Raw genomic sequence first — 25,602 nt, 5'->3', positions numbered from 1 at the left:
TCTAATTCCATCAGTTGTGGGTATTTCTATGTTTAAGATGATGTTATATAAGTACGATATTAGATTCGCAGATTCCGCCTTTGTCTTCATTGCTTCATCCAGTAAGTCTGTAGGCATATTATGATAGTCTTTTGTGTGTTTTTTCAGATAATCACGAATTTGAAGATATTTAAAATATTGATTATTTTTCAAATTATATTTCAGTTGTAGTTGTTGAAATGATAGTAATTTTCCCAATTCATACAGATCTCCAAGTGTTTTAATTCCCATTCTTTCCCATTGTATAAATGATTTGTCTATAATTGATGGTTTAAACGATGGATTATTAACTATTGGTATTAAAAGAGATAGGTTTCTTAATTTTAAATTCTGTTTTATTTGTTTCCATGTTCTAATTGTGCTATGTATAATTGGATTTTTATTATAATTTTTATTATTCAGATGTATTGGTGAGAGCGAGTCGCTCCTATATTACACGGAGAGCAGTCCTCTCTTTCCATTACAATCCAGTCCACCTGCTGGGCAGAATTGTCCAGCAGGTGAATCATATTTTTAATATTTACTGCCCAATTATAATACATAAAGTTAGGGAGCGCTAGACCACCCAACTCTTTTCGTTTATTAAGGTGTGCTCTTTGTATTCTATGGGATTTATAATCCCATATAAAATTTGTAATGTCTGAGTCCAATTTGGGAATTGAAATTACTAGAAACTACCATGATATGTTTAAAGCCAATTATAATCCCTTAAGAAACTAAATAATTTGATTAAATTCTGGAATTCCGATATCCCTAATAGGCAGAATAAACGCTATAAAAGTGATCTTTTTAACCACAAATCCTATACCTATTTCAATCAATACCTATATATCTCCCAAAAAAGTTTTTCAAAAAAAAAAGTTTTTCAAAGTTTCCAGTTTTGTGTTGTAATTTCCTCCTGTACAATATATTTTGGTAGGTTTTGCAGTTACTGGTCTAATGATGATGTTTGTTGTTGACCTGAAAGAAAGCTTCCCACAAAAATATTGGAATGCACTGGACCTTGGTTTCACTTTTCTCTTTATTGCTACTGTGTATGATTTCTGAAGTAGCGTCTTATCCCAAAAGGTTAACTATCTTTTTAAAGGTTACCTCTGTCTCCGCTAATTGCTGCTCTCCCGCTGTGTTCCTCCAGCATTTTGCTTTTTGTTTCTGAATTCATTATCTGCTCTCTCCTGTGTCTCCATATTTCTTATCATCTTTGGCATCCAACACTAGTTGTCAGCCAGCATCTGAGCATTCCATTAATGTGACCATTTTTAGACAGCAGAAAGTGATAAGCAAAATGTCAGCATCAATTTTAGTAATTTGCAGTGGTTGACTTAAACAGCAAAATGCATATAAAGTTGAGGCAACAGTGAAATATAGTGGGGCCTTTAATAAATTCTCCTATTTTTAAAGAAGTATAAAATCTTACATTATATTACATCGCTATATTTAAGAGGGAGTTAGATGTGGCCCTTGTGGCTAAGGGGATCAGGGGGTATGGAGAGAAGGCAGGTACGGGATACTGAGTTGGATGATCAGCCATGATCATATTGAATGGCGGTGCAGGCTCGAAGGGCCGAATGGCCTACTCCTGCACCTAATTTCTATGTTTCTATTAATTAAGTGGGATTGACAGTACAACCATTTAATATGACCTTTTCAGTGTCAGCTGAAGTAATGAAAGGCCCTCAGGTTCTTAGTAACCCTTTCCCTTCTCACCTTACACCTACGTCCTCTGGTTCCTGATTTCCCCTACTCTGGGTAAAAGATTGTGCATTCATCCAATCTATTCCCCTACTGTAAGATCCCCCCTCAACCTCCTGCACTCAAGGAATAAAGTCATCGCTTGCTAAACCTCTCTCTAGCTCAGGCTCCCAAGTCCTGGCCGCATCTTTATAAAACTTATCTGCACGCTTTCTAGCTTAATTACATCCTTCCTATGGCAGGGTGACTAAAACTGAACACCATACCCCAAATGCAGCCTCACCAACATCTTGTTGAACTGTAACATAACACTGGTTCAGCATGCAATTAAATACCCATTTATACTTTATGTACTAATCTAATATTTTTCAAATTTGTTTTAGTGAGAATGATTCATAAAAACCAAAAGTTTTTATTGATTCAGTGATTTTCTGAAATTTAAACGAGAAGGAATTAAAACAGCACATTCTTTGAAAGAGCAGTAAATGACTGACAGTGGCTTTTGGATTTTCTTTTTTAACTGCAGCATGCTGCCATATGCTGCCAATTTTGAATACGGATCTAGAATGCAGTTAACAGTTTTGAATTGCAGGATCTAGGATAGGGTGCAAAAGGCTTTTGGAACATGGTTCCTCAGTGAGTAGGTTGAGTATTGAAAAGCAGGTAGAACTAGGGTGATCAAAAAATGGAGCGAAGGATGCTTTTGCACCCGCTGAGTTTCTCCAGCTTTTCTGTGTAACCTTCGATTCTCCAGCATCTGCAGTTCCCTCTTAAACAGAGTATTGAGTATAGTTGGGAGGTCATGTTGCAGTTGTATAAGACGTTGGTGAAACCACATTTAGAGTACTGTGTTCAGTTCTGGGCACCATGTTATGGGAAAGATATTGTCAAGCTTGAAAGGGTTCAGAGAAGATTTATAAGGATGTTGCCAGGACTAGAGGGTCTGAGCTATAGAGAGATGTTGAGTAGACTGGGTCTCTATTCCTTGGAACGCAGGAGGATGAGTGATGATCTTATTGAGGTGTATAAAATCATGAGAGGAATAGATCGGGTAGATGCACAGAATCTCTTGCCCAGAGTTTGGGACCAGAGGACATAGGTTTAAGATGACGGAGCAAAGCTTTAATAGGAATCTGAGGGGTAACATATTTGCACAAAGGGTGGTGCGTGTATGGAACAAGCTGCCAGAGGAGGTAGTTGAGGCTGGTACTATCCCTACGTTTAAGAAACAGTTAGACAAGTACATGAATAGGACATGTTTGGAGGGTTATGGACCAAGCGCAGCCAGGTGGGAATAGTGTAGCTGGGACATGTTGGCCGGTGTGGGCAATTTGTGCCAAAGGGCCTGTTTCCACTCTATGACTATGATGAATGCTGGTAGAAAGCATTATTTCTTACCAACACTCCAGGACTGTCTGCAAAGAACAATCATGTGGGTAGTGCCTGTATTTCAGATGCAAGTTTTGTGATAATCGTGTGGCAAAATGGAAATGTTGTTATTAAGGGCAGTTTGTCAATAACTAATAACTTGTGTCCATGACAAAATGTTATTTGAAAAAGTTAAATTGATACTTGTGCCAGAAGATGCTTGAGGTGTCCAAGACTTCATTTTCCTGACATCCAGTATCAGACGAAGAATCTTGTCTAGTCAAAATGTTGAGAATACCAAGCAATGATTCCAACCACAAACTCTATTTTCTAAAACAGCCACCACCCCTGTCCTGGCAACTATCTAAAACTGAACCAACCAGACTATTATCATGAGAATTTCAGAACAAATATCCATGTAATTCATAGAATCATAGAAAATAGGTGCAGGAGTAGGCCATTCGGCCCTTCGAGCCTGCATCGCCATTCAATATGATCATGGCTGATCATCCAACTCGGTATCCCATACCTGCCTTCCCTCCATACCCCCTGATCCCTTTAGCCACAAGGGTCACATCTAACTCCCTCTTAAATATAGCCAATGAGCCAATTCCAACAAAGGCTAACTCTGGCCCTGCTTTGGTTTGGCAGATAGGTAGTCTGGGAGTATCCTGAGTCAACATAGAACATAGGATGGAAGAAAGAAAAATGAGAGGGCAACAGGGTTAAGGGAAAAATTACGGTTCTTTCCATTTTTTTTTTAGAGTCACGGCATGGAATCACACCCTTCGAGCCATCGAGTTAGCCATTGATCACCTGTTTACAATATTCTGTTATTCCACTTTCTCACCCACACCCTACACATTAGGAGCAATTTACGGAGCCCAATTAACTTGCATGTTTTTGGTTTGCAAGAAGAAACCAGTCACAAGGAGAACATGTAAACTCCATGCAGATAGCACCCAAGGTCAGGATCGAACCCTGGTGCAGTAAGGCAGCAGCTCTACCAGCAGGCAGATGAGGATATCTGAAATAAAAATACACATAAAACCACGATGATCAGGCAATATTTGTGTAAAGAGAAAGTTAAATTTTCAATTCAAACACCCTTCATCAGAATTGGGGAAATTGAGAAAACACATCCATTATAATCAGTAGAGAGAATTAAGATGAAAGAATGTTATTTGGTCTTTATCCAAGAGGATGCAAGTACAATTATAAATGTGTCTAACTTCAATTATATGTGGCCAAGGTGAGGCCTGGAGTATTGTCTATAATTTTGGCTTCCATGCCTTAAAAAATATATATACTTTGCTATAGAGGGACTGCAGTAAAGATTAATCAGTATGGTTCCTGTGATGGCAATTCAAAGTTAGTTTGAGTAAGCTAGCTCTCCATTCTTTAGAGTTTAGAAGAATGAGAGGTGATATTGAAGCATACTAAATTCTTAGAGGGTTTAACAAGATAGATAAATGAAGGATGTTTTCACTGGTTGAGAAGTCTCAAACTGGGGATTACGGTCTTAGAGTTATGTATCGACAGAACTACCTCGGGAATTTGCGTAAGTTAGGTGATAGATCATATAGAATCAATCAATTGAATTCTTGATTTCAAAATTTGAATGTTACGTAATGCAAGTTGGCCATCTTCATTGTATATTCTGTAAATTTGAATTCATCTAATTGAGTGCCCATATTTTAGTTCACATCATCCCACTAATCCCTCACACATTTGCTTGCTTAACTTCATTGCATCCATTTAATAGTCCCTGTTAAATTTCTTATCTTTCATTTTCAGATATCTCCTTACCCTCTTCTCTCTGACTATTTTTTCTACCCTTCAACCTTCTGAGATATTTGCACCCTTCAAATTGTGACCTCTTGTTCAACCCTTGATTTGCTATTGGTATCATTCATTCAACAGTGTGGACTCCAAACTCTGGAATTTCTTCCCTAAACCACTTCTCCATTCCTGCTCCAAAATGGCTCTTTAAAACTTCCCAGTCGACTGCTCTAATGTCTACTGGGTGGCTAAGTGTCAGATTTTGTTTAATCTGGATAACAAGGACACTTATGTCAGACATCTAGTTATTGACTATAGCTACGCTGTCAACATCGTAAATTCCAACCTGGACCTAGGACTCGGTATTCCACTCTGTAATTGATTTTTTTTTTTTACTTCTTGACCCATAGACTGCAATCAGTAAGGATAGGCTACAAAATGTCTTCCACGATAATTCTCAGCGTTGGTGCCCCACAATGGCTGCGCTCTCAGCCCCCTGCAGTCCACTTTACTATACACTGATGACTGTGAGGACAGATTCTGCTCTAATCCCATTTGGAACTTTGCAGAAGGAACCACCATAGTGGGTCTGATCTCAAACAATGATGAGGCCGAGTACAGGAAGGAGATAGCGAGCTTAGTTACAAGATGTCAAGTCAACAGCCTCTCCCTAAATGTCAATAAAATGAAGCATCTAGTTATCAAGTTCAGGAAGTGGCCAGGATACATCCACCAGTCTGGTTCAATGATGCTGACATTGAGATGGTCAAGAGCTTCATTTTCCAAGGCAATTTGCCCCAGTTCACCCACATTGATGTTATGGCCAAGAATGCACACTGATGTCTCTACTTCTTCAGAAAGTGAAGGAAATTTGGCATGTTTCTAGTGGTTCTTCCTTCTGCAATGCACCTTCAAAACTATTCTTTTGGAATGCAAAGCGGCTTAAGTTGATAATTACTCCATCCACGACTGCAAGGAATTGCAAAATTGTGGATGCAACCCAGGTCACATTGCAAACCAGCCTCTTTCCGCTTCCCCCATCAACTCCATCCAAACTTCATGCTGCTTGGAGAAAGCAGCTAACATAATCAAATACCCTGGTCATTCTCTCTTCTTCTTTCTCCTGTTTGGCAGAAGACACAAAAGCTTGAAAGCATCTACCATCAGTTTCAAGAATAACTTCTTCTTTGCTGTTCTCAGACTCTTGATTGGGCCTCGCATAAGATAAGGTGGTATTCCCAATCTCCCAGTCTTTCTCGTTGCAATCCTCGCTGTTTGTTTTTCAATTTGCACTTTCTCTGTAGCTGTAACACTCTATTCTGAAGTCTGAAGATGGGTCTCGACCCAAAACGTCACCCATTCCTTCTCCAGAGGTGCTGACTGTCCCGCTGAGTTACTCCAGCACTTTGTGTCTACACACTATATTCTGCGCTCTTGTTTTCTTTCTCTTTTTGAATTGCCTGTTGTACCCATGTATGATTTTTTTTTTGTACTTGTGTAGAGTATGATTGGGAGCATGCAAAGCGATTTTTTTCACTATCACAGGTGACAATAATATACCAATTCCAATGAAGTGCTTTAGGGATAATTTGCTGCGATTAAGAAACAATAGAAACACAAATTATTGTGCACAATTGCAACTTTGGATTGGGCAGAGGGGTTGACCACGCTTGGTTTGGGCCTGACAACAATTAAATTCAGGCATTGATCCCTTATGGATCAATTATGGATATATGTATAAACTTGTATCTGTCAATATGATGTTGTGATAATTTAACTTCAAATTAGACATGAGCTATTTCAAAGAGGTAATGCAAGCAATGATCCCTGCATTATGAAATAAATTGAGGGTGTTACGTTTTTTCGAAAACAGTCCATATTAGAATTTTAATAAATGCAAAGCTATGTTATGTACAACTGTGGCTTGAAATGTGATTGGAAAAAATTGTTTATTTTATCACTTTAAAAACAAACATAGATACCATAAGAATTAATTTTATTGTGCATTTCAAATTTTTGAGTAGTGATTTATGAATTCTATAAGGGCAAGTTCCTGTTACCTGCCTGTCGAGTAATGAATGAAATGAAATCTTGTTAAAATAAAGATGTAATGGTTATGGGTGTAGAAACTCATGGAAAATATACTTTGATTTGTTGTTGCTGTTATCCAGGTGGGCTGAAAAGGAACTAAGCATGATGAGACTCTTTTTTGACAATCTGATACACTACATTCAGGCAGTCAGAGAGAGTGTGAATAAGCATTTGCTGTAAGTATAATTGACTGATTATCCTTTAACACCTTTTTAAGTTGTAGATCTTAAATGTAATATGCAAAATCCTTTTCATAGTTTGGAATACGTAGAAATGGTGCTGTTTATTTTTCTCAGAAATTAAATGATCTAAGCATCAAATTAAACATAAAATATCACTACGTTAGTTATCCACTGAAAAAACAATGATATGAAATTGAAATGAGCTTTATGCCAAGTCAATTCAACTTTATTTGTCACATACAAGATGTGCAGTGACATGAAAGTGGCAATGCCTGCGGATTGTGCAAAACAACAGAACAGAACTACACTAGTATTTACATTTTAGAAAAATTGAAAGACACAACACAATGTAAATTAGTCCCTGGTGAGATTAGAGTTTACAGTCCTAATGGCCTGTGGGAAGAAACTCTGTCTCATCCTCTCTGTTTTCGCAGCATGACAGCGGAGGCCCTTGCCTAACCGTAGCAGCTGGAACAGTCCGTTGCTGGGGTGGTAGGGGTCCTTCATTATGTTGCTGGCTCTGGATCTGCACCTCCTGGTGTATAGGTCCTGCAGGGAGGTGAGTGTAGTTCCCATAGTGCATTCGGCCGAACGCACTACTCTCTGCAGAGCCTTCCTGTCCTTGGCAGAGCTGTTCCCAAACCAGATTGAGATGTTACCGGACAAGATGCTTTCTGCAGCCCCAGAGTAGAAGCACTGAAGGTTCCTCAGAGAGACTCTGAATTTCCTCAGTTGCCTGAGGTGGTAAAGGCGCTGCCTTGCCTTTCTCACCAGTGCGGCAGTGTATGTTGTCCATGTCAGATCCTCTGTGATGTGGACTTCCAGGTATTTAAAGCTGCTCACCCGATCCACAGTCGTCCCATTTATCTCCAGTGGCGTGTACGTCCTCAGTTGTTGAGCCCTTCTAAAGTCCACAATCAGCTCCTTAGTTTTAGTGACATTCAAGAGGAGGCTGTTGTCCTGAAACCAGAGTGCCAGATCAGCCACCTCCTCCAGGTAGGCCTTCTCATCGTTATCGGAGATCAGGTCATGACTGTATTTAGATTACATTTTTTGAATTATTTTAATGTAAGTTGTGGATAATTTAGCTGAAGGAAGATCTACCTTTAAATTACATTTACCAACAAAATCTCTTCACATTGCATCATACTCTCAGAGCGCGATGACTATAGTAAATCATGATGTGATTATATATAGGTTTCTACAGCTCTTTCATTCCATTCCTACTCCATCTGTCCATTATCTCCTTCCTCACCTGCTTCCACCTATCACCTGTCAGATAGACACAAAATGCTGGAGTAACTCAGCGGGACAGGCAACATCCCTGGATAGAAGGAATGGGTGACGTTTTGGCACATTGCTACACATTATTGCACATTGTAGCACATAGTTCGAAGAAGGGTCTCGACCCAAAACATCACCCATTCCTTCTATCCAGAGATGCTGCCTGTCTCACTGAGTTACTCCAGCATTTTGTGTCTCTTCGGTGTAAACCAGCATCTAAAGTTCCTTCCTACATATAACTTCTCAGACCCTGCCTCAGTCCTCACTCTCCTCTCCTCTCCTTTCCTTATACTGCCAGCTCTCTTTTACACTTCTTTACCCTATCAGTCCTAATGCAGGGTCTCAATCTGAAACATCAATCATATCCCTGTCTCCACAGATGCTGCCTGACCCGCTGAGTTCCTCCAACAATTGTACATTTATTTGCTCCAGATTAGAGCATCTAAGAACTGTTACCATTATGTTCGAAAACTGTTTCTTCCCATCAACCAACAGGCTCTTGAATCCTAATCTTAACCTAATCGCAGTCCCACATACTTCGGTTTACACTGTTATTTATTGTATTATTGTTCATTTTATTTTAATGTTTTTGCATTAATGTGCAAGTGAAAGCTGCAGCAAGTAAGACTTTCATTGTTCCGTTTCTGATGCATATGAGATGACTATTAAACACTCTGGTGGGTTTCCACTTCACTTGTAAGATGTTTGATTGTGAGGAGGTAAATTCTTGCATTCCTTCAACAGAACTCTCATGATAGGAACAACAGGAAGATTCACAAATTTAAAGAATCAACGCAGTCCTGCAATTTTATGAGCGAATTAGAACCCGTGTCATTGTAGGCTTAACATTTCAAAGCAATGTTAAATTACCCATGACAGCAGCTTTATACAGTAATGCAACTTAGTTCAATTGCTTGAACTATTCGGTAGTTGCCTATAAAATTGCACATTATTTATTTAAAACAATGGAGACGCATTTTGTGGGAACAACCCTTTGTTCCACTGTTTGTTGGCCAATGGGTGCTGATCTGTATTAATCCCATTTGCCAGTACTTAGCCCATAACCTATTGTTCCAGATATTCGGCTAAATACTATAATGTGGTGAGAGTACCTGCTTCATCACCTCACGCAGTCGGATTCAGAATTCAACAACCCTATGACAATTTTACCCCACTCAAATGCTCCATAATCTCCCAACACTTAAAGCCCTGTCCCACTGTATGAGTTCATTCAAAGAGTTCTCCCGAGTTTGCCCTGATTCGAACTCGGAGATTTATGGAGACTCGGAGAGTACCGCTCGTCAGTACTCGGGGTGCTCGTGGACATTTTTCAACATGTTGAAAAATCTTCACGAGTTTTCCCGAGCTTACCTGCCGTTAGCGAGTCTTCCCGAGTACCTGCCGTTAGCGTTACGAGCCGCTAAGAGATGTCCCCGAGCTCCGACGTACCCGCTACGTTCATTCTCCGTGCTTACCACGAATTTGATTTTTTTTTAAAAACTCGAGAGAGCTCTTGAAAGAACTCGCATCGTGGGGCAGGGCCATTACTCTAAATATCGGCCCTCTTATTGTAAACACTTCAACTAAAGGGAAATATTTCTCCCCATCTGTTGTATCTATAATTTCTATCTTTCCCTCTCAACCCCATTCTCCTGCCTTCTCCCCATCACCCCTGACACCCTTACTAATCATTAGTACAATACTAATATTGTTCTGTAGCTGAAGCTGACCTTTCTCTCCACCAACAACACCACCAATCTTTGCTTCATTGTGAACACTAATGGTACCTCCGACATTCACATACAGACCTTTCATGTATATAACAAACAACATTGGACCCAGGAACGATCCCTTTGGTGTTCCACTAGTCAGAGGCTTTGAATCATAAAAACAGCCTATGATCAACTTCTACTACCTCTTATCACCAAGCCCATTCTGAATCCAATTTAACATTAATCACCTTTGTGAAACCTTTTCAAAGGCCTTGCTGATGTCCAACATGGACCTCACTAATGTACTACCTATAACAATGTATTTCATCTTGAAAAACGTGATTAATTGGACAAGTTCTCCCCTTAATGAAACTCTGCTCACAATATCTGATCAATCCCTTAATAGACAATAGGTGCAGGAGTAGGCCATTCGGCCCTTTGAGCCAGCACCGCCAATCACTGCGATCATGGCTGATCATCCACAATCAATACCCCGTTCCTGCCTTCTCATATCCCTTCACTCTGCTATCTTTTAAGAACTCTATCTAACTCTCTTGAAAGCATCCAGAAAATTGGCCTCCTGAGGCAGGGAATTCAACAGATTCACAACTCTCTGGGTGAAAAGGTTTTTCCTCATCTCCATTCTAAATGGCCTACCCCTTATTCTTAAACTGTGGCCCCTGGTTCTGGACTCCCCCAACATCGGGAACATGTCTCTAGCATGTCCAGTCCCTTAATAATCTTATATGTTTCAATAAGATTCCCCCTCATCCTTCTAAATTCCAGTGTATACAAGCCCAGTTGCTCCATTCTTTCAACATACGACAGTCCCGCCAACCCGCGAATTAACCTTGTAAACCTACGCTGCACTCTCTCACTAGCAAGAATGTCCTTTCTCAAATTTGGAAATCCCAAAACTGCACACAATACTCCAGGTGTGGTCTCAATAGGGCCCTTTCCAACTGCAGAAGGACCTCTTTGCCCCTATACTCAACTCCTCTTGTTTTGAAAGCCAAAATGCCATTAGCTTTCGTCACTGCCTGCTGTACCTGCATCCTTCCTCTTGAAATACAGATTAATCCTATCTCTCTGTCTTCTCCACAAATCACCCTCACACTGATGTTAAGATTTGCGGCCAAGTAATTACTGAATTTATTTGCGAATAAGGGAACTCCTTTGTTGGGCATCTGATACCTCTTATTTTCTCAGCCACCAAAACCAGACTGCAGCTTGTGATTTCTATAATTCAACCTGCATCTGCTCGGCATTTGATTTTTGACTTAAAGAAACTTGGCAAGTTCATTCATTTTGATATGATCCTACATCATCAAACGAGGACAGTTATCAGTTATATCATACATGTATCATGCTGAGTTTTGAAAATTTTTAAAAGATTAATTTTGAAATCAGTCTGCACCTTCATAATTATTGTCTGACTTACCATTGCATTATTTTAGAAATTAAAAAATATAGTTAATAGGTTAAGTGAAGAGAAAACTGTTCCAATATTTTCTTAAAACGTTCTCAACATTGTTTCTTCTGTCCTTTACAATTTAGATACAGTCATGGTGCTGAGGTGCAAGTTCGCCTGCAGTTTCTGACCTGTGTTTTTTCAACACTTGGATCTCCCGACCATTTTAGTAAGTAATTTCTTGCTTGATTAGCAACTGTAGTGCAGCTTGAGAAAAGTTGTTTTTGTGATTGTTTTGCCGTTTAAGAGGCTTTTAGAGAGGAGCATGGATATGCAGTGAATGGTGGGATATAGATCATATGCAAGCAGATGAGATTAGTTTATCTTGGCATCATGTTTGACACAGACATTGTGGGTTGACGGGTCCCACTTCAGAGCTGTACTTTTCTATACTAATTATAATTACCAATTTATATGGACTAAGCTCCTTTGTTCTTGGTAGGAGCGTAGAACTGTGTGATGCCAGTTAAACTAAGCTTGACCTTTGAAGCATGTGGAAGCTGATGATGTTCTTTTAGGAACAATTTTACAGTTTTCAAGCATCTGGACAATGCAATATATATCTTTGTTGTACTATAAACTGGGTAATTTTTGACAGAAATGAGAATGTTTAACTGTTAACTATATTATCTCATTATTTATTGAAATGAAAATTGATTAAATGAGTAAAGTCTAATTAAGATTCCAGACGGACCTATTATTGTATCACCACCCAAGTACTAGTATGTTTAGGATTTCTGCATATTAGTGCATGAACACAGCAGTCCATTGATTTCACTGGAGAGATGTGGCTGCAAGAAATCAAAGTTGCACATTGGTTAAAATGTTTTGCATTGCTTTAAAATTTTTCACTTTTCAATACATAGCTTAGCTTAATTTTAGTAGCTCTGTCATGTTTTCCATTCCCCCACCTCAAGAAATTAAGCTGCAACATCTCTGCTTTTTACTTTAGGACTAAGTCTTGATCAGGTGGATATCTTATGGCACTGTCTTGTGGAAGACCCTGAATGCTATGATGATGCATTACACTGGTTCCTCAATCAAGTTCGCAGTAAAGACCAGCATGCAATGGGCATGGAGACATACAAACATTTATTTTTAGAAAAGGTTAGTAAAAATTGCAGTTTATTTCCTTGGGTATCCAGCATTCCTGCAGGATTTTCTTCATACTTTAAAGATGTGTGGGTAAATGAAGGATGAAATGCCAGTGAAGGTAAAGTAGTCAGTAAGTGGGGCTACTTTTTTTGTAATAGCTTTTGTTTTGTCCATTATAGTTTGGTTAACCTATAGGTGGCCACTTCTTGTATTTTCTCATTCTGTCAAATCGTGTGTTTATATATTTCAGATGCCACAATTAAAACCAGAAACGATCAGCATGACTGGTTTAAATCTGTTCCAGCATTTGTGCAATCTGGCTCGTCTTGCAACCAGTGCATATGATGGTGGTTCTAGTTCGGAGGTGAGAGAAAAGTAAAATCTTGTATGTTGAAATTTCTGTTCAAGTCTGATGTTAGTGTGCAATGATTTTGGCAAAGCCACTTGCAGCTGCCATTCCTCTTACAGGCCGATTAATATGTTGTTAATGGTTGCCTTGAGTTGGGCATAACATTTAAACTTTTCCCATTGGAAAATAGACCATTTCTCCCAGTAATGCTCAAATTTGACTGAGTTGATAATTGCCAGAATGAGTTTGTGGCATTTCAGATAACCATAGGAAAATTTGACAGGAGTTTGCTTTGAAATCCTGAGACCTAATTTAATTCAACAGGCTAAATTTTCAACCAGTTGTGTTTTACAGTGTTCTTTGGTATTCTGCCAATGATGAGGGGAAAGGTTCCTTGTGACCTAACAATTCTTCAGATGCAACTTTAAAAAAAAATCTAATTGGGTATTTGTTAGTATAGTTCATTTTTAAATGTAAATATATTCACTTTTAAAAGTACATATATTACAAAAGCATTGCATTTGTTGGTTATCATGATAGAGTCAGAGAGTCATACAGTGTGGAAACAGGTCTGTAGATTAGTGGCTCATCGCAACATAGTCCCCACCTGCCTGCGTTTGGCCCATAACCCTCTAAACCGGTACTCTACCTAAACCTGACATGTGTCGGTGGGGGCGCTGCAAGCTGGCACCCTGGCAGCAGCGTGTCCGTTTTCCCCCAACTTTTTTTTGTTTTTTTAGTATGTTTTAAAGTATGTTTTTTGTGTTTCTTTGTGTGTCTTGTGTGGGGGGGGGGGGGGGGGGGAAACCGTTTCGGTTGCCTCCTCCATGGAGAGGCGACTTTTTCCTGGTTGCCTCCCCCATGGCCTAACAACGAGGATCGGGCGGCCTTTCCCGTAGACGCGCCCGGGGCTTCAGCGGCGGGCGCAGCGTGGACTCTCGGCTTGGAGTGGGCGAGCCCTCGCTGGGGCTCGCTGGAGGGGAGCGCTCCGTTTCGCTGGCCCGCGACAGCCGGCAGCCTGAAGCTGTGGTCTGCAGAGTTCCAGCTGGCGCGGTGTCCGTAGCCCGGGGTCCCTCGTGGGGGACCCGGGAGAAGAAGGAGCTTCCACCGCCGGCCCGCGGCCAACTTCTACCGTGGACCTGGCGTGGACTTACCATCACCCCTAGAGGGGAGCTTCGGCGCCAGCCCTGCGGTCTGCGGTGCTTCTGGCTGTGGCGGGAACTTTAAATCTTTGACCGCCGGCCTGCGGCCTACACCAACCTAAAGCCGCGGTCTCCGGTGGGGAAGAGCCGATCCTGGACTGACTCTGGTCCCGACCGCGGGGGAAATGGAGGAGGACCGGCCAAATTGTGTGCCTTCCACCATAGTGATGAATGCTGTGGTGGATGTTTGTGTTAAATTTTATTGTTTATTGTGTGTTCTTTATCATGTACCGCTGCTGACAAATTCATTTCATTTGCACTTTATGTGCAATGTGACGAATAAAACTGATTGTATTGTACTCGTGTACCTGTCCAATTGCTTCTTAAATGTTGCGATAGTCCCTACCTCAACTACCTCCTTCTTACACCCACCACCCTTTGTGTGAAATAGTTACCCCTCAGAGCCCTATTAAATCTTTCATCATTCACCTTAAACCTATGCCCTCTGGTTTTCGATTCCCCAACTCTGAGCAAAAGACTCTGTGCGTTTACCCGATCTATTTCCCTCATAATTTTATATACCTTTATAAAATTATGAAATCACTCCTCACCTTCCTGCGCTCCAGGGAATAGAACCCCAGCCTGCTCAACCTGCTGGAGGAGGTAGTTGAGGCAGGGACTATCGCAACATTTAAGAAGCAATTGGACAGGTACATGGATAGTACAGGTTTGGAGGGATATGGGCCAAATGCAGGCAGGTGGGACTAGTGTACAAGACGGGACATGTTGGTCGGTGTGGGCAAGTTAGGCCAAAGGGACTGTATGACTCTCTGACTCTATGACTCATCATCTTGTTTTTTGCATGACTCAATTAAATGGGTGATAATATTTCCCAGTAAGTAGAACATCCATGATTCTGTTTTATTTTAAACCCCATGTGTTTGAAATTGTTTCTGGATGTCTATTATTAATCAGAATCATAAAATTGTTATGGCACCGAAGCAGGCTATCAGCTAATCGTATCCATTATGTTGACTGTCTACGATGACCTTTCTTTTGTTGCTTCACAAATATTTTCCCACCATATATTTATCTAATTCACTCCTGCAGGGTACAGCAGAACCTGCTTCCACCACAGCTGCATTTAGTTCATTCCAGATTCCAACCACAGACTGGGTAAAAAAAAGTTTTTTCTTGTGTCACTCTGAACTCTCTTCCCCTCCATTTTACACTTATTACTCTTGTCCTCAACTCTTCCTCCAGTGAGAGCAGCCTTCCACTATCCACTGGGTGGGTTTCTTTTGGATGGCTCTAGTAAATCTCACCGCAAACAAAAACAGTCATGGCCCCTCTCAGCTATTTTTGTAACTGTGGTCCCTTATCTAAGGAACCATTCGTGTAGATACAAGCAACTGTAGATGCTGCAATCTTGAGAAAATTGCAAAGTACCTCACCATAGAGGAACTATTTTCATTGAACCTGTACCTCACTGTACTTGTGCTTCTGACAATAAACTCTTTTGATACTTTAGTGTTAGAAAGAGCATATGTATGGAAAGATAGCAAGTATTCCTTCATCTTCTTTCTATCCACTGAAGTCCAAAAAAGTATTTTGTTTGCTATTCAGTCAAATCATACCATACATGAGTAGTATTAAGCCATTCACAATGAAACGAGTGGAATGATTATAGTGGCTGATAGTAGATCATCTTTTGGGGCCAGCACACAGACACTCTGCATTTATACTCTGTACCCCTCAAGATAAAGCCCCAAATCATGATTATTTCGTATGCCTGGTAAACTCATTTCTCAACCTGTTCTGCCACTTCCTGTGGTTTCATTGTGTTAAAGATAGATATTTTAGTTGCAGCACTTTGATTTTTGTCACTGCATTAATCAATGGGAAATTTAATCTAACATATCAATACTTCGGTTTGAATACCATATGTTAGGAAAGAAGCAAAATCTATGGTGATTACCGAATTATGCGACAAGTTTGAGGTCATTTCATTATATTATTCATCTTTGATTTAATTTATTAAAACGAATGGAAAGCGGGGATTAGTGGAGACAATGTATTTCTTGCAGACTGGAAGGAAGTATCAAGCAGGATCTTTTGGGTCCAGGATTAATTTTACTGCTCTTTTCCATATAAATGATTAACTCGGGGTAAAGTGCATAATTTAAGTTAATCAGTAACACATATCTTGTTAATAACGTAATAGAGTAGCAACTGATTTTACAAGTTTGCACACACAATAGTAAATGACTGGATAAATAGTTGATGAAATCACTTGCAGGAAGGGAAGGAAGAATGAGGAAGATAGGTTTAGACTAAAACACACAATTTAAAAAGAGGTGCCTGGACAGAAATCTGAAAGATCTGATATACATTATCACACAAACCAGCCTCCTCCTTCCTCCGAGAGATCAACTTTATCTACACTTCATGGTGCCTCAGAAAAACAGCCAACATAATCATTTATCTACACTTCATGGTGCCTCAGAAAAACAGCCAACATAATCATTTACACCCCAGTCTTTTCTTCTCTCCTCTTCCCTCAGGCAGGCAATACAAAAATATTCCCCACCAGATTCAGAAACTGCTTTTTCCCATCTGTTAATAGACCTCTCATAAGTTAAGGGTCTAGTCTGTATACAAAGTATACTAAACTGCGTATACTTTGTCACTTTATCAGCACTGTTATGTGGCGACTTTTGCATACCTTGGATATGCAAGCAAAGAATTTCACTGTGACTTGTCACGTGGCTATAAAGCATCAATTAATTCATTCATTCGTTCATAGTCCCTGATCTCCTCGCCTAACTCATTGCAGCCCCTACAGTTTACATCTGTACTTTCTCTGGAGCTGTAACATTATTATGCTGTAGCACCACATTCTGAATTCTGGTTATTTTTTTTCTTTCCTCTACCTGTTGTACTTGTGTGTGGCTTGATTGTACTCATGTATAGTATGATTTGACTACATAGCATGCAAAACCAAGTTTTTCACTGTATCTCGGTGCACGTGGTCATAATAAACAAACACCACGTGTTCAAACGTAGTGGGACAACTAATGACGCTGCCTTAGTATGTAATATCCTGGTTTTGTTTATGAGACATGTGGTAAAAACAAAAGTTGTCGCTATCAAAGAATATTCATAAATTGCACAAAGGTTTCAGATGAAAGATTAATTCATGGCATAACACTTCAGAAGGAATGTCCGAACTGCTAAGGAGCTACTGGAATGAGGGTCTAGTAGGTATCAAAATGCATGTAGGTATTACAAGTTGAAGCAATTAAAACTGCATGCAAATATTGAGAATTTATTGAGTTGTTTGGCAGTTACCTGACCTACATATTTAATTTCCATTTCATCCAATAATATACCTATTGAGAACTTTTCAAATTATTTATAATTGGATTTCATGAACTCGACAATCGTAAATCATTTCTGTAAAGAGAGTAAATGATTGATTACAAAATTAACAGATTTAATTTGTTGTGTCATTTGTTTGTTTTACTTTTGAAGAAACACTTTTTTAACCACCTACTGAGATGTGGTTCCTGCAATACAGTGAAATAGGAAGAAAGCCTTTCCAGAATGGAAAAAAAAGACAATTTATCCAATTCACTCTGGGTTCTTGGACTAATCAGAATAATGTTGACATTTAGTGTACATGAAAGAATGTCATGTCTGATTGATTCTCATTATTTGTTAATCATTACTATGGTAAGGCTTTGTAAAGCTCTGCCTAATCTATCTCTGTCTTCCATCTTCTGAGAAGTTATCATTGTTGTTGTTTATGTGGAACTGCAAGGTGTGAGGGAAATAATTGGTTAAGATGTAGACATCTCAAAGTGATTTCCGTTTTCAAATTTATCAAATGCTGCCCTTAATATTTTCAGTGTTTCCAACTCACTAGCCCCAACATATATTTTTAATTGCTTAATTAATTGTAAGGTGGCTTTCCTTTTGAATTAGCGCCACTGTTAGCAACATGAGTTATTGCAATAACTACTCATTGTCTGAAAAAAAGGAATGAATTGTTCATTATGAAAATTCACTTTCCTTATGTTAAGCGTGAAGTTATCAGTCAAGTTCAAAAATAATAAACTCGGGTCTTTAAAACGGAAGGAATGATGAGCATTAGTAATTGGTTGCATGGGAAACCAGGAAGATATAGATTACCTGGTCAGTTGGGCACAAAAGTGGCAAGTGAGAGAATTGCAAGGTAATGCATTTGGAGGACGGATGCAACAGGACAAAAGAATATAAAAATAAATAGGAAGATAGTGGGTAGTCTTGAAGTGCTGAGTAACAGAGTCAATTTGTCGCTTTTGCAGAAATTGAACAGTTGAAAAGGCTTTATGTTAGCTGTATGCTGTGCAAGTTATTTCACTGCTTGAGAACAGTGTTCCATTTTGAATCCCATATTATAGTAAAGATGTGATTGTACGAGAGCTTGGAAGATTTGCATGGTTATTTTTGTGGCTGGAAATTTTTAGCTTTGAGGAAAGAAGCGATAGTTTTGCATTGTTCCTCGGAGTAAAAGGGAATGAATAGAGATTCACTGCACAGTGGTGCAGCGGTAGAGTTGCTGCCTTATAATGCCAGAGACCTGGGTTCAATCTTGACTAAGGGTGCTGTCTGTACGGAGCTTGTACATTCTCCCTCTGACTGCTTGTGTTTTCTCCTGGTGCTTCAGTTCCCTCCCACATCCCGAAGACGTGCAGGTTAGATGAATTGGCGTCTGTAAATTGTCCCCAATGTGTACGATAGAACTAGTATAGGGGTGATTGATGTGCAGACCTGGTGGGCTGAAGGGCCTATTTCCATGCTGTATCTTTAGTTTAGGTTAGAGATACAGCGTGGAAACAGGCCCTTTGGGCACTCAGTCCGTGCCGATCCGTGATCCCCAAACACTACAACTATCCCATGGTTTGTAGCTGTTGGAATGGCCTTGGGGTGCTACAGAGTACCTATCCTTTGACGTGCTCATATAGCCCTGGTATTTATCTGGATTTTTTTTCAGTTGCGTTTCTGCTCAGTGGTGTCTTGCATGTTACACGGTGGGAATTAGGTGATGGTAAAGACGTTGAAAGTCGAAGGTCAGTCGTTAAATTCTTACTTGATGGAGATGGTAGTTGTCTGGCCCCTAGTATTAGCTCGAATGTTTTGGGTCTTCTTGCTTGTAGGCATTTTTGTTTCAATTACTGAGGTTTTTGTGAATGGAATTAAACATTGCATAACCATCAGCAAACATCTCCTTATGATGGAAGAGAACCATTGAAGTAACTGGAGATTGATTGGCCAAGGGCAAAGCAGCATTGTCCTGGTCGTGGGATCATTTTCCACCTCAGACAGCAGCCCTCTTCCTCTGCAAGGTCTGACATAGAATCATAATCCCCAATGTTTGGGGGCTGTTCAAATTTCTTTTGACTACCATGAACACAAATAGTAAAATTGTTGCCTACTGCATCATAGATTTCCTATGATTCCATGGTGGTATTAAAATGATGATGAAGTATATTCCTTTCTTTTTCCAAAGCAGCTTTGTGGAATGGATCAACTCTGGGGCATTGCATTAAGGGCTCAAACAGCTGATGTTAGCCGAGCCGCTATCCAGTACATCAATTCATATTATATTAATGGTAAATAACCTGATTTTATTTTCAATTATTTTACAAGTAATGGCATATGGTTTGTAGCATGAAATGTGGGATTTGTAATAATTGTTGATATGATACAGGTGGTGCACTTGGCCTGTGATGCACTCTTTTGAAGGTTCTCCGAAAATCTACGATTATAGGTCCTTAAGACGTTATGTGTGACAGAATAAGCTCTTCTTCCATGAACTCCCATCATAACATGGAGATGTGGATAGAGTGGATGTGTTTCCACTAGTGGGAGAGTCTAGGACCAGAGGTCAAAGCATCAGAATTAATGTTCCTTTAGTGAGAAATTGAGGAGGAATTTCTTTAGTCAGAGGGTGGTGAATCTATGAAATGTATTGCCACAGAAGGCTGTGGAAGCCGTCAATGGATATTTTTAAGACAGAGATAGATAGATTCTTGATTAGTATGGGTGTCAGGTGTTATGGGGAGAAGGCAGGAGAATGAGATTAGGAGGGAGAGATAGATCAGCCATGATTGAATGGCATTGACGATGGGCCGAATGGTCCAAATCTGCTCCTATCACATGATCTTATGAGATATTGGGGGGGAATGTGAGTTGAGGCAAGGGGATTGCCAAAGAGGGGGGGGGGGGGGGGGGGGGGGGGGGGGGGCGGGTGAGGAGATTGTCAGGCAGGGGGAAATTGTATGGTGAGAACGATTAAAGCCCTGTACCACTGTACGAATTAATTCAAGAGCTCTCCCGAGTTTAAAAAAAAATCTAACTCGTGGAAGTACGTAGCGGGTACGTCGGAGCTTGGGGACGTCTGTTAGCGACTCGTAAAAGCTAACGTCAGGTACTCTGGAAACGCGATAAGCTTGGGAAGACTCGTGAAGATTTTTCAACATGTTGAAAAATGTCCACGAGAGCCCCGAGTACCGTAAATCTCCGAGTTTGAATTGGGGCAAACTCGGGAGAACTCTGAAATGAACTCGTACAGTGGGACAGGGCTTTTAGGCACATATTTAGTGGGGTGAGGATGGTTGCCTGATGATCGGCATGATAATTTGCATCCTGTTCCCTCTTCCCCATGCCTCGGTTCCCCACCACTAGCACAGGGAATTCTGAATTTGTCAAGAAATCAACAAATTTGAAAAAGTTCAGGATTGAGTTCTTTAAAGTGGTCCTATCAATTTCCACTTTATATCTATTTGTATGGCTATATTATTAAACATTTTGCAGTTGAGCCTTTTCGGTATCTTCCATTTACGATTGGACTAGTTGTATAGGGTCTTGGTGAGACCACACCTGGAGTATTGCGTGCAGTTTTGGTCTCCAAATCTGAGGAAGGACATTATTGCCATAGAGGGAGTGCAGAGAAGGTTCACCAGACTGATTCCTGGGATGTCAGGACTGTCTTATGAAGAAAGACTGGATAGACTTGGTTTATACTCTCTAGAATTTAGGAGATTGAGAGGGGATCTTATAGAAACTTACAAAATTCTTAAGGGGTTGGACAGGCTAGATGCAGGAAGATTGTTCCCGATGTTGGGAAGTCCAGGACAAGGGGTCACAGCTTAAGGATAAGGGGGAAATCCTTTAAAACCGAGATGAGGAGAACTTTTTTCACACAGAGAGTGGTGAATCTCTGGAACTCTCTGCCACAGAGGGTAGTTGAGGCCAGTTCATTGGCTATATTTAAGAGGGAGTTAGATGTGGCCCTTGTGGCCAAGGGGATCAGAGGGTATGGAGAGAAGGCAGGTACGGGATACTGAGTTGGATGATCAGCCATGATCATATTAAATGGCGGTGCAGGCTCGAAGGGCCGAATGGCCTACTCCTGCACCTAATTTCTATGTTTCTATGACTAAAGGTGAGTGTTCATGGGGCTTAGACGTGTTGTCTTATAGGTCTTAAGAAAGTTAATCCATCTCTAAGATTCATCCATCTCTAAGATCCGACTCATCACCCGCACCAAATCCTGGCATCACATCACTCCAGTCCTCAAACAACTTCACTGGCTTCCCATCTCCCACCGGATCACCTACAAAATCCTTATCCTCACCTACAAAATCCTTATCCTCACCTACAAAACCCTCCACCATCTGGCCCCCCCCATATCTCACTGACCTCCTCTCCCCCTACCAACCCTCACGGTCCCTCAGATCCACATCAGCCGGTCTCCTCTCCATCCACAAGTCCAACCTCCGCAGTTTTGGGGACAGAGCCTTCTCCAGGGCAGCTCCCAGGCTCTGGAACTCCCTCCCCCAACTGATCCGCAATTCCGTGTCCCTCACCATCTTCCAGTCCCGCCTCAAGACCCATCTCTTCACCTCTGCCTATCCTTAGCCCCACGTCCCCCTCCCTTTTCATCTGTGCATTAATTGCCTCATATTGTGTTTTGAATTGAATTTTGTCTTTACTTTGTGTACTAGTCATGTCTCTACTATTTATTTCAGTCCCCTTACATGTTTTTCCTCTACCTGCTAAATTTTTGTAAGGTGTCCTTGAGACTCTTGAAAGGCGCCCATAAATAAAATTTATTATTATTATTATTATTATTATTATTAAGATGGAAATGTAATAAAGTGGTGTGACTGTCAATTTTTTGCTGATGCTAATCTCACCTTTGCAAAAAACGAATTTAAAATAAGCAGAGTGTAGTGAGGAGACTGTTGGAGTAGATTGTCTGGCTGAGGCTGGAGGGCCTGAAAGCTCCATCTTACTTTTTCTAAGAGGAGCGACTGACTGAAGGGATTGTTTGGAGCACAGGAACTTGACAGATGTTGAGGATAAATCACTGGGAAGTTAGCAGGGTTAAAGTTGGCAGTATGTGGTGCTGAACAAATGAAGGAACAGAGTGACAATGATGCACAAATGCCTTGGGCTTCATTTGCCTGGAACCTGTAATTCCTCCAGCTATCCCCTGATACCATACCAAGTCCTTGCTGAAAGAACAAAAATCCAAAGCAGCATTAGGTCTCAGAAAGAGCTGAAGGATATTAGAAAAGAGATTGGGACTGTGGCACTAATTCTAAAACAGCGCTGACAATTCAGAGAGGCCCTATCCTTCAGCATTGTATGAAAAAGGACCATCAAACATTTACAAGGCCTTTCTATCTTTCAAAATTTCTTTTTTTGTGAGAGAACAAAAATACCACATGATAACCACTTTATATTTCTTTCTTGTAGATGGTAACATTTACAAATGTATATACTGGAATTCATAATGAAAACAGTCTATGGAAACCTGTCATTTAATTAAACCTTTTCATAAAATTGTCTTTGTGGCATCTGTATTTTATAACATAACTCAGAGCGATTTCAACCTACAACCCATTTTACTTTTATTTTTTGAATTCTTGGAAGCTTACTTAAGATGCATATTGTAAACCACTGACAGGGAGGTACAAATAAACACGTCTACTATTGCTTCAGGTAAAACTGGCTTGGAAAAGGAGCAAGAATTTATCAGTAAGTGTATGGAAAGCCTTATGATGGCATCAGAAAATCTTGAGAAAGAATCACAATCCAGCCTCACGATTATTGAAAGGGGACTGTTGATGCTGAAAACACACCTGGAAGCATTTAGGAGAAGGTAAATAATTGTTTAAAAATCACATTTAAATGTTGTATTTCATACGCAATTTCTGCAGACTCTCCCTTAACCTATTTCCATCCTGCTTTTACTTTCATGTGGTCTGTTTTTGATTCTTCATGAAAGCGGGTTCTTCAGCCCATCAATCCACCCTGACGACAGTCACCCATTTTATACTAATCTTGCATTAATCCCATTTTTTAAATTCTCCCCACATTCCTTTCAATTCCTTCCAGATGTTGCCATCTATCTACAGACAAGGGACAATTTTCAATCATCAAGTAAATAGTGTGTCTCTAGGATGTGGGAATAAATTGGAGCACCTGGAAGAAACCCATGCAGTCACAGAATGTGCTTGCTCCACAAGGACACCTGAGATCAGGATTGACTTGTTGCACCTCTGTTTTGCCCCTATTCCTGTTCTTTGTTCATGCAGCACCAGCACACAATTCACTAGACTTTATTGGACATCATATTAGACTGAAGAAGGGTCCCAACACAAAACATCACCTATCCAGTCCTTCCACATATGCTGCCTGACGTGTGGAATTACTCCAGCACTTTGTTTTACTCAAGATTCCCGCATCTGCCATTCCTTTCGTCTTCATCTAAAGACTGGCCGCATTCGTTTCCAATACTGTACGACTAAAGTTATTTACAGCAGTTGGACACCATCATGGCACTTGCCTCAAATTTTTGTGGCCTGTCCACGATTATATTAGAAAATCTGTTCTTGAACAGTCATATTATGTTCTACCACTTGATATATTCAATCGCAAATACCATTAGCCATGTAATATTATTGGGTTGACAACCAACTGGTAGATTATGTTTCTTTTTAGTTCCAAAATCTGCTATGTATTGAAATGTTGGAACTGGTCAAATATTTTGATTCCATTGGAAATTAATTAATTGTCTGCTAGACTCTGGCAATCTTTCTTACAATTATGGAAATACATAATTGTAATAAATATTAATAGAAATTGTTAGTGCTTTGTTACTTGAAAAAAAGTTTAAATAAAATACTAATCCAGTTTTTAATTTTTTTTTATGTTGCAGGTACAATTTAAGAAAATAATAAAAAATGTTTTTTCAATGTTCCCATAGGTTTGCATACCATTTACGTCAGTGGCAGATAGAGGGTACCGGTATTAGCAGTCATTTAAAGGCCCTTAGTGATAAACAGTCCTTACCATTACGAATTGTTTGTCAACCAGCTGGGCTGCCTGATAAGGTAATTAAAATGTTGTAAGTTGTTGCTAACTGGTATGAATCTATACTGTGGACAACGTTTAATTGTGTACTTTGGACCAAATGTATTTGTTTAAGTAAACAAGATATGCATTTGCTGCAATGCTAATTTGCATTAGAGCAGTTGGCAGAATGACAGTGACGATTAACTCCAGTTCCAACCAGACAGATCAACTGATTTGTATAAATGTCATCAACAGAATTTTAGAATGCATATTCAATACTTAATTCCCTCTGCTGTCATTAAACTATTTGGATTGCTTGTAACTCAAATGGCTAAATTGGAATATTACAAAGCTAATCTATTTATTTAAATTCTGGGATGTTTAATTGATGATGTCTTGGCGGTAGTTTCCATTTTCCCACCTTCCCATTGGAGATTGATTTGCAATCTTCTATAAATTCTGATAGTTGATAAAATAAGTACCTAAATTGGAAGCTAATGTCAAAAATGATGTAATTGTGCTACATCTCCAAATTGGGTGTTGCAAAACAGTTAATTTATAGAAACAAGGCTACTCGCAAACCAGAGGAACAGCACCTCATATGATGCTTGGGTGGCTGCAACCCAATAGTATGAACATTGAATTCTCCAATTTTTGGTAACAACCCCCTTTTTTACCCTCTCTTTCCTGTGTTCACCCATAACTCTCACTATTTGAATATGAATATTCCCCCCCCCCCCCCCCCCCCCCCGCACTTCACATCCCCTTCCACCTATATCCCTCCTTCAAGCTGTATATTTTACTCCTTTCCTTATTTTATCCATCCATCTATCAAACAAACCCTCCTCATCTATATACCCCTATCACATACCAGACTTTGACTTGCCCCCACCTCTTTTTGGGTGTTCACCCTCCCGACTACAGTCAGTCGGAAGAAGGTTCCCGATCCAAACGTCACCAATCCATTCCCTCCATAGATGCT

The 25,602-nt window shown here is 40.1% G+C and overlaps 1 protein-coding gene across 6 annotated transcripts in view; it reads left to right on the top strand.

The window, feature by feature from the left end:
• The window catches only part of usp34 (ubiquitin specific peptidase 34), a 217,205-nt gene that overhangs the window by 86,053 nt on the left and 105,550 nt on the right, over window positions 1–25,602 (top strand). For 2 of the 6 annotated variants that reach the window (XM_055639911.1, XM_055639909.1), the window contains exons 19-26: window positions 7,053–7,148; window positions 11,708–11,790; window positions 12,574–12,728; window positions 12,967–13,080; window positions 15,318–15,383; window positions 19,762–19,864; window positions 23,265–23,424; window positions 24,532–24,658. In XM_055639911.1, the coding sequence (XP_055495886.1) occupies window positions 7,053–7,148; window positions 11,708–11,790; window positions 12,574–12,728; window positions 12,967–13,080; window positions 15,318–15,383; window positions 19,762–19,864; window positions 23,265–23,424; window positions 24,532–24,658 (904 nt within the window). The remainder of the gene's footprint in view (window positions 1–7,052; window positions 7,149–11,707; window positions 11,791–12,573; window positions 12,729–12,966; window positions 13,081–15,317; window positions 15,384–19,761; window positions 19,865–23,264; window positions 23,425–24,531; window positions 24,659–25,602) is intronic. The other 4 variants (XM_055639914.1, XM_055639913.1, XM_055639910.1 and 1 more) reach the window with 3 other exon arrangements.

Source organism: Leucoraja erinacea, chromosome 8 (genome assembly GCF_028641065.1).
Source record: "Leucoraja erinacea ecotype New England chromosome 8, Leri_hhj_1, whole genome shotgun sequence".
In the NCBI taxonomy this organism is placed as follows: Eukaryota; Metazoa; Chordata; class Chondrichthyes; order Rajiformes; family Rajidae; genus Leucoraja; species Leucoraja erinaceus.
Note: the sequence above shows the minus strand (reverse complement) of the source record. Positions and strands in the feature narration are given on the sequence as shown.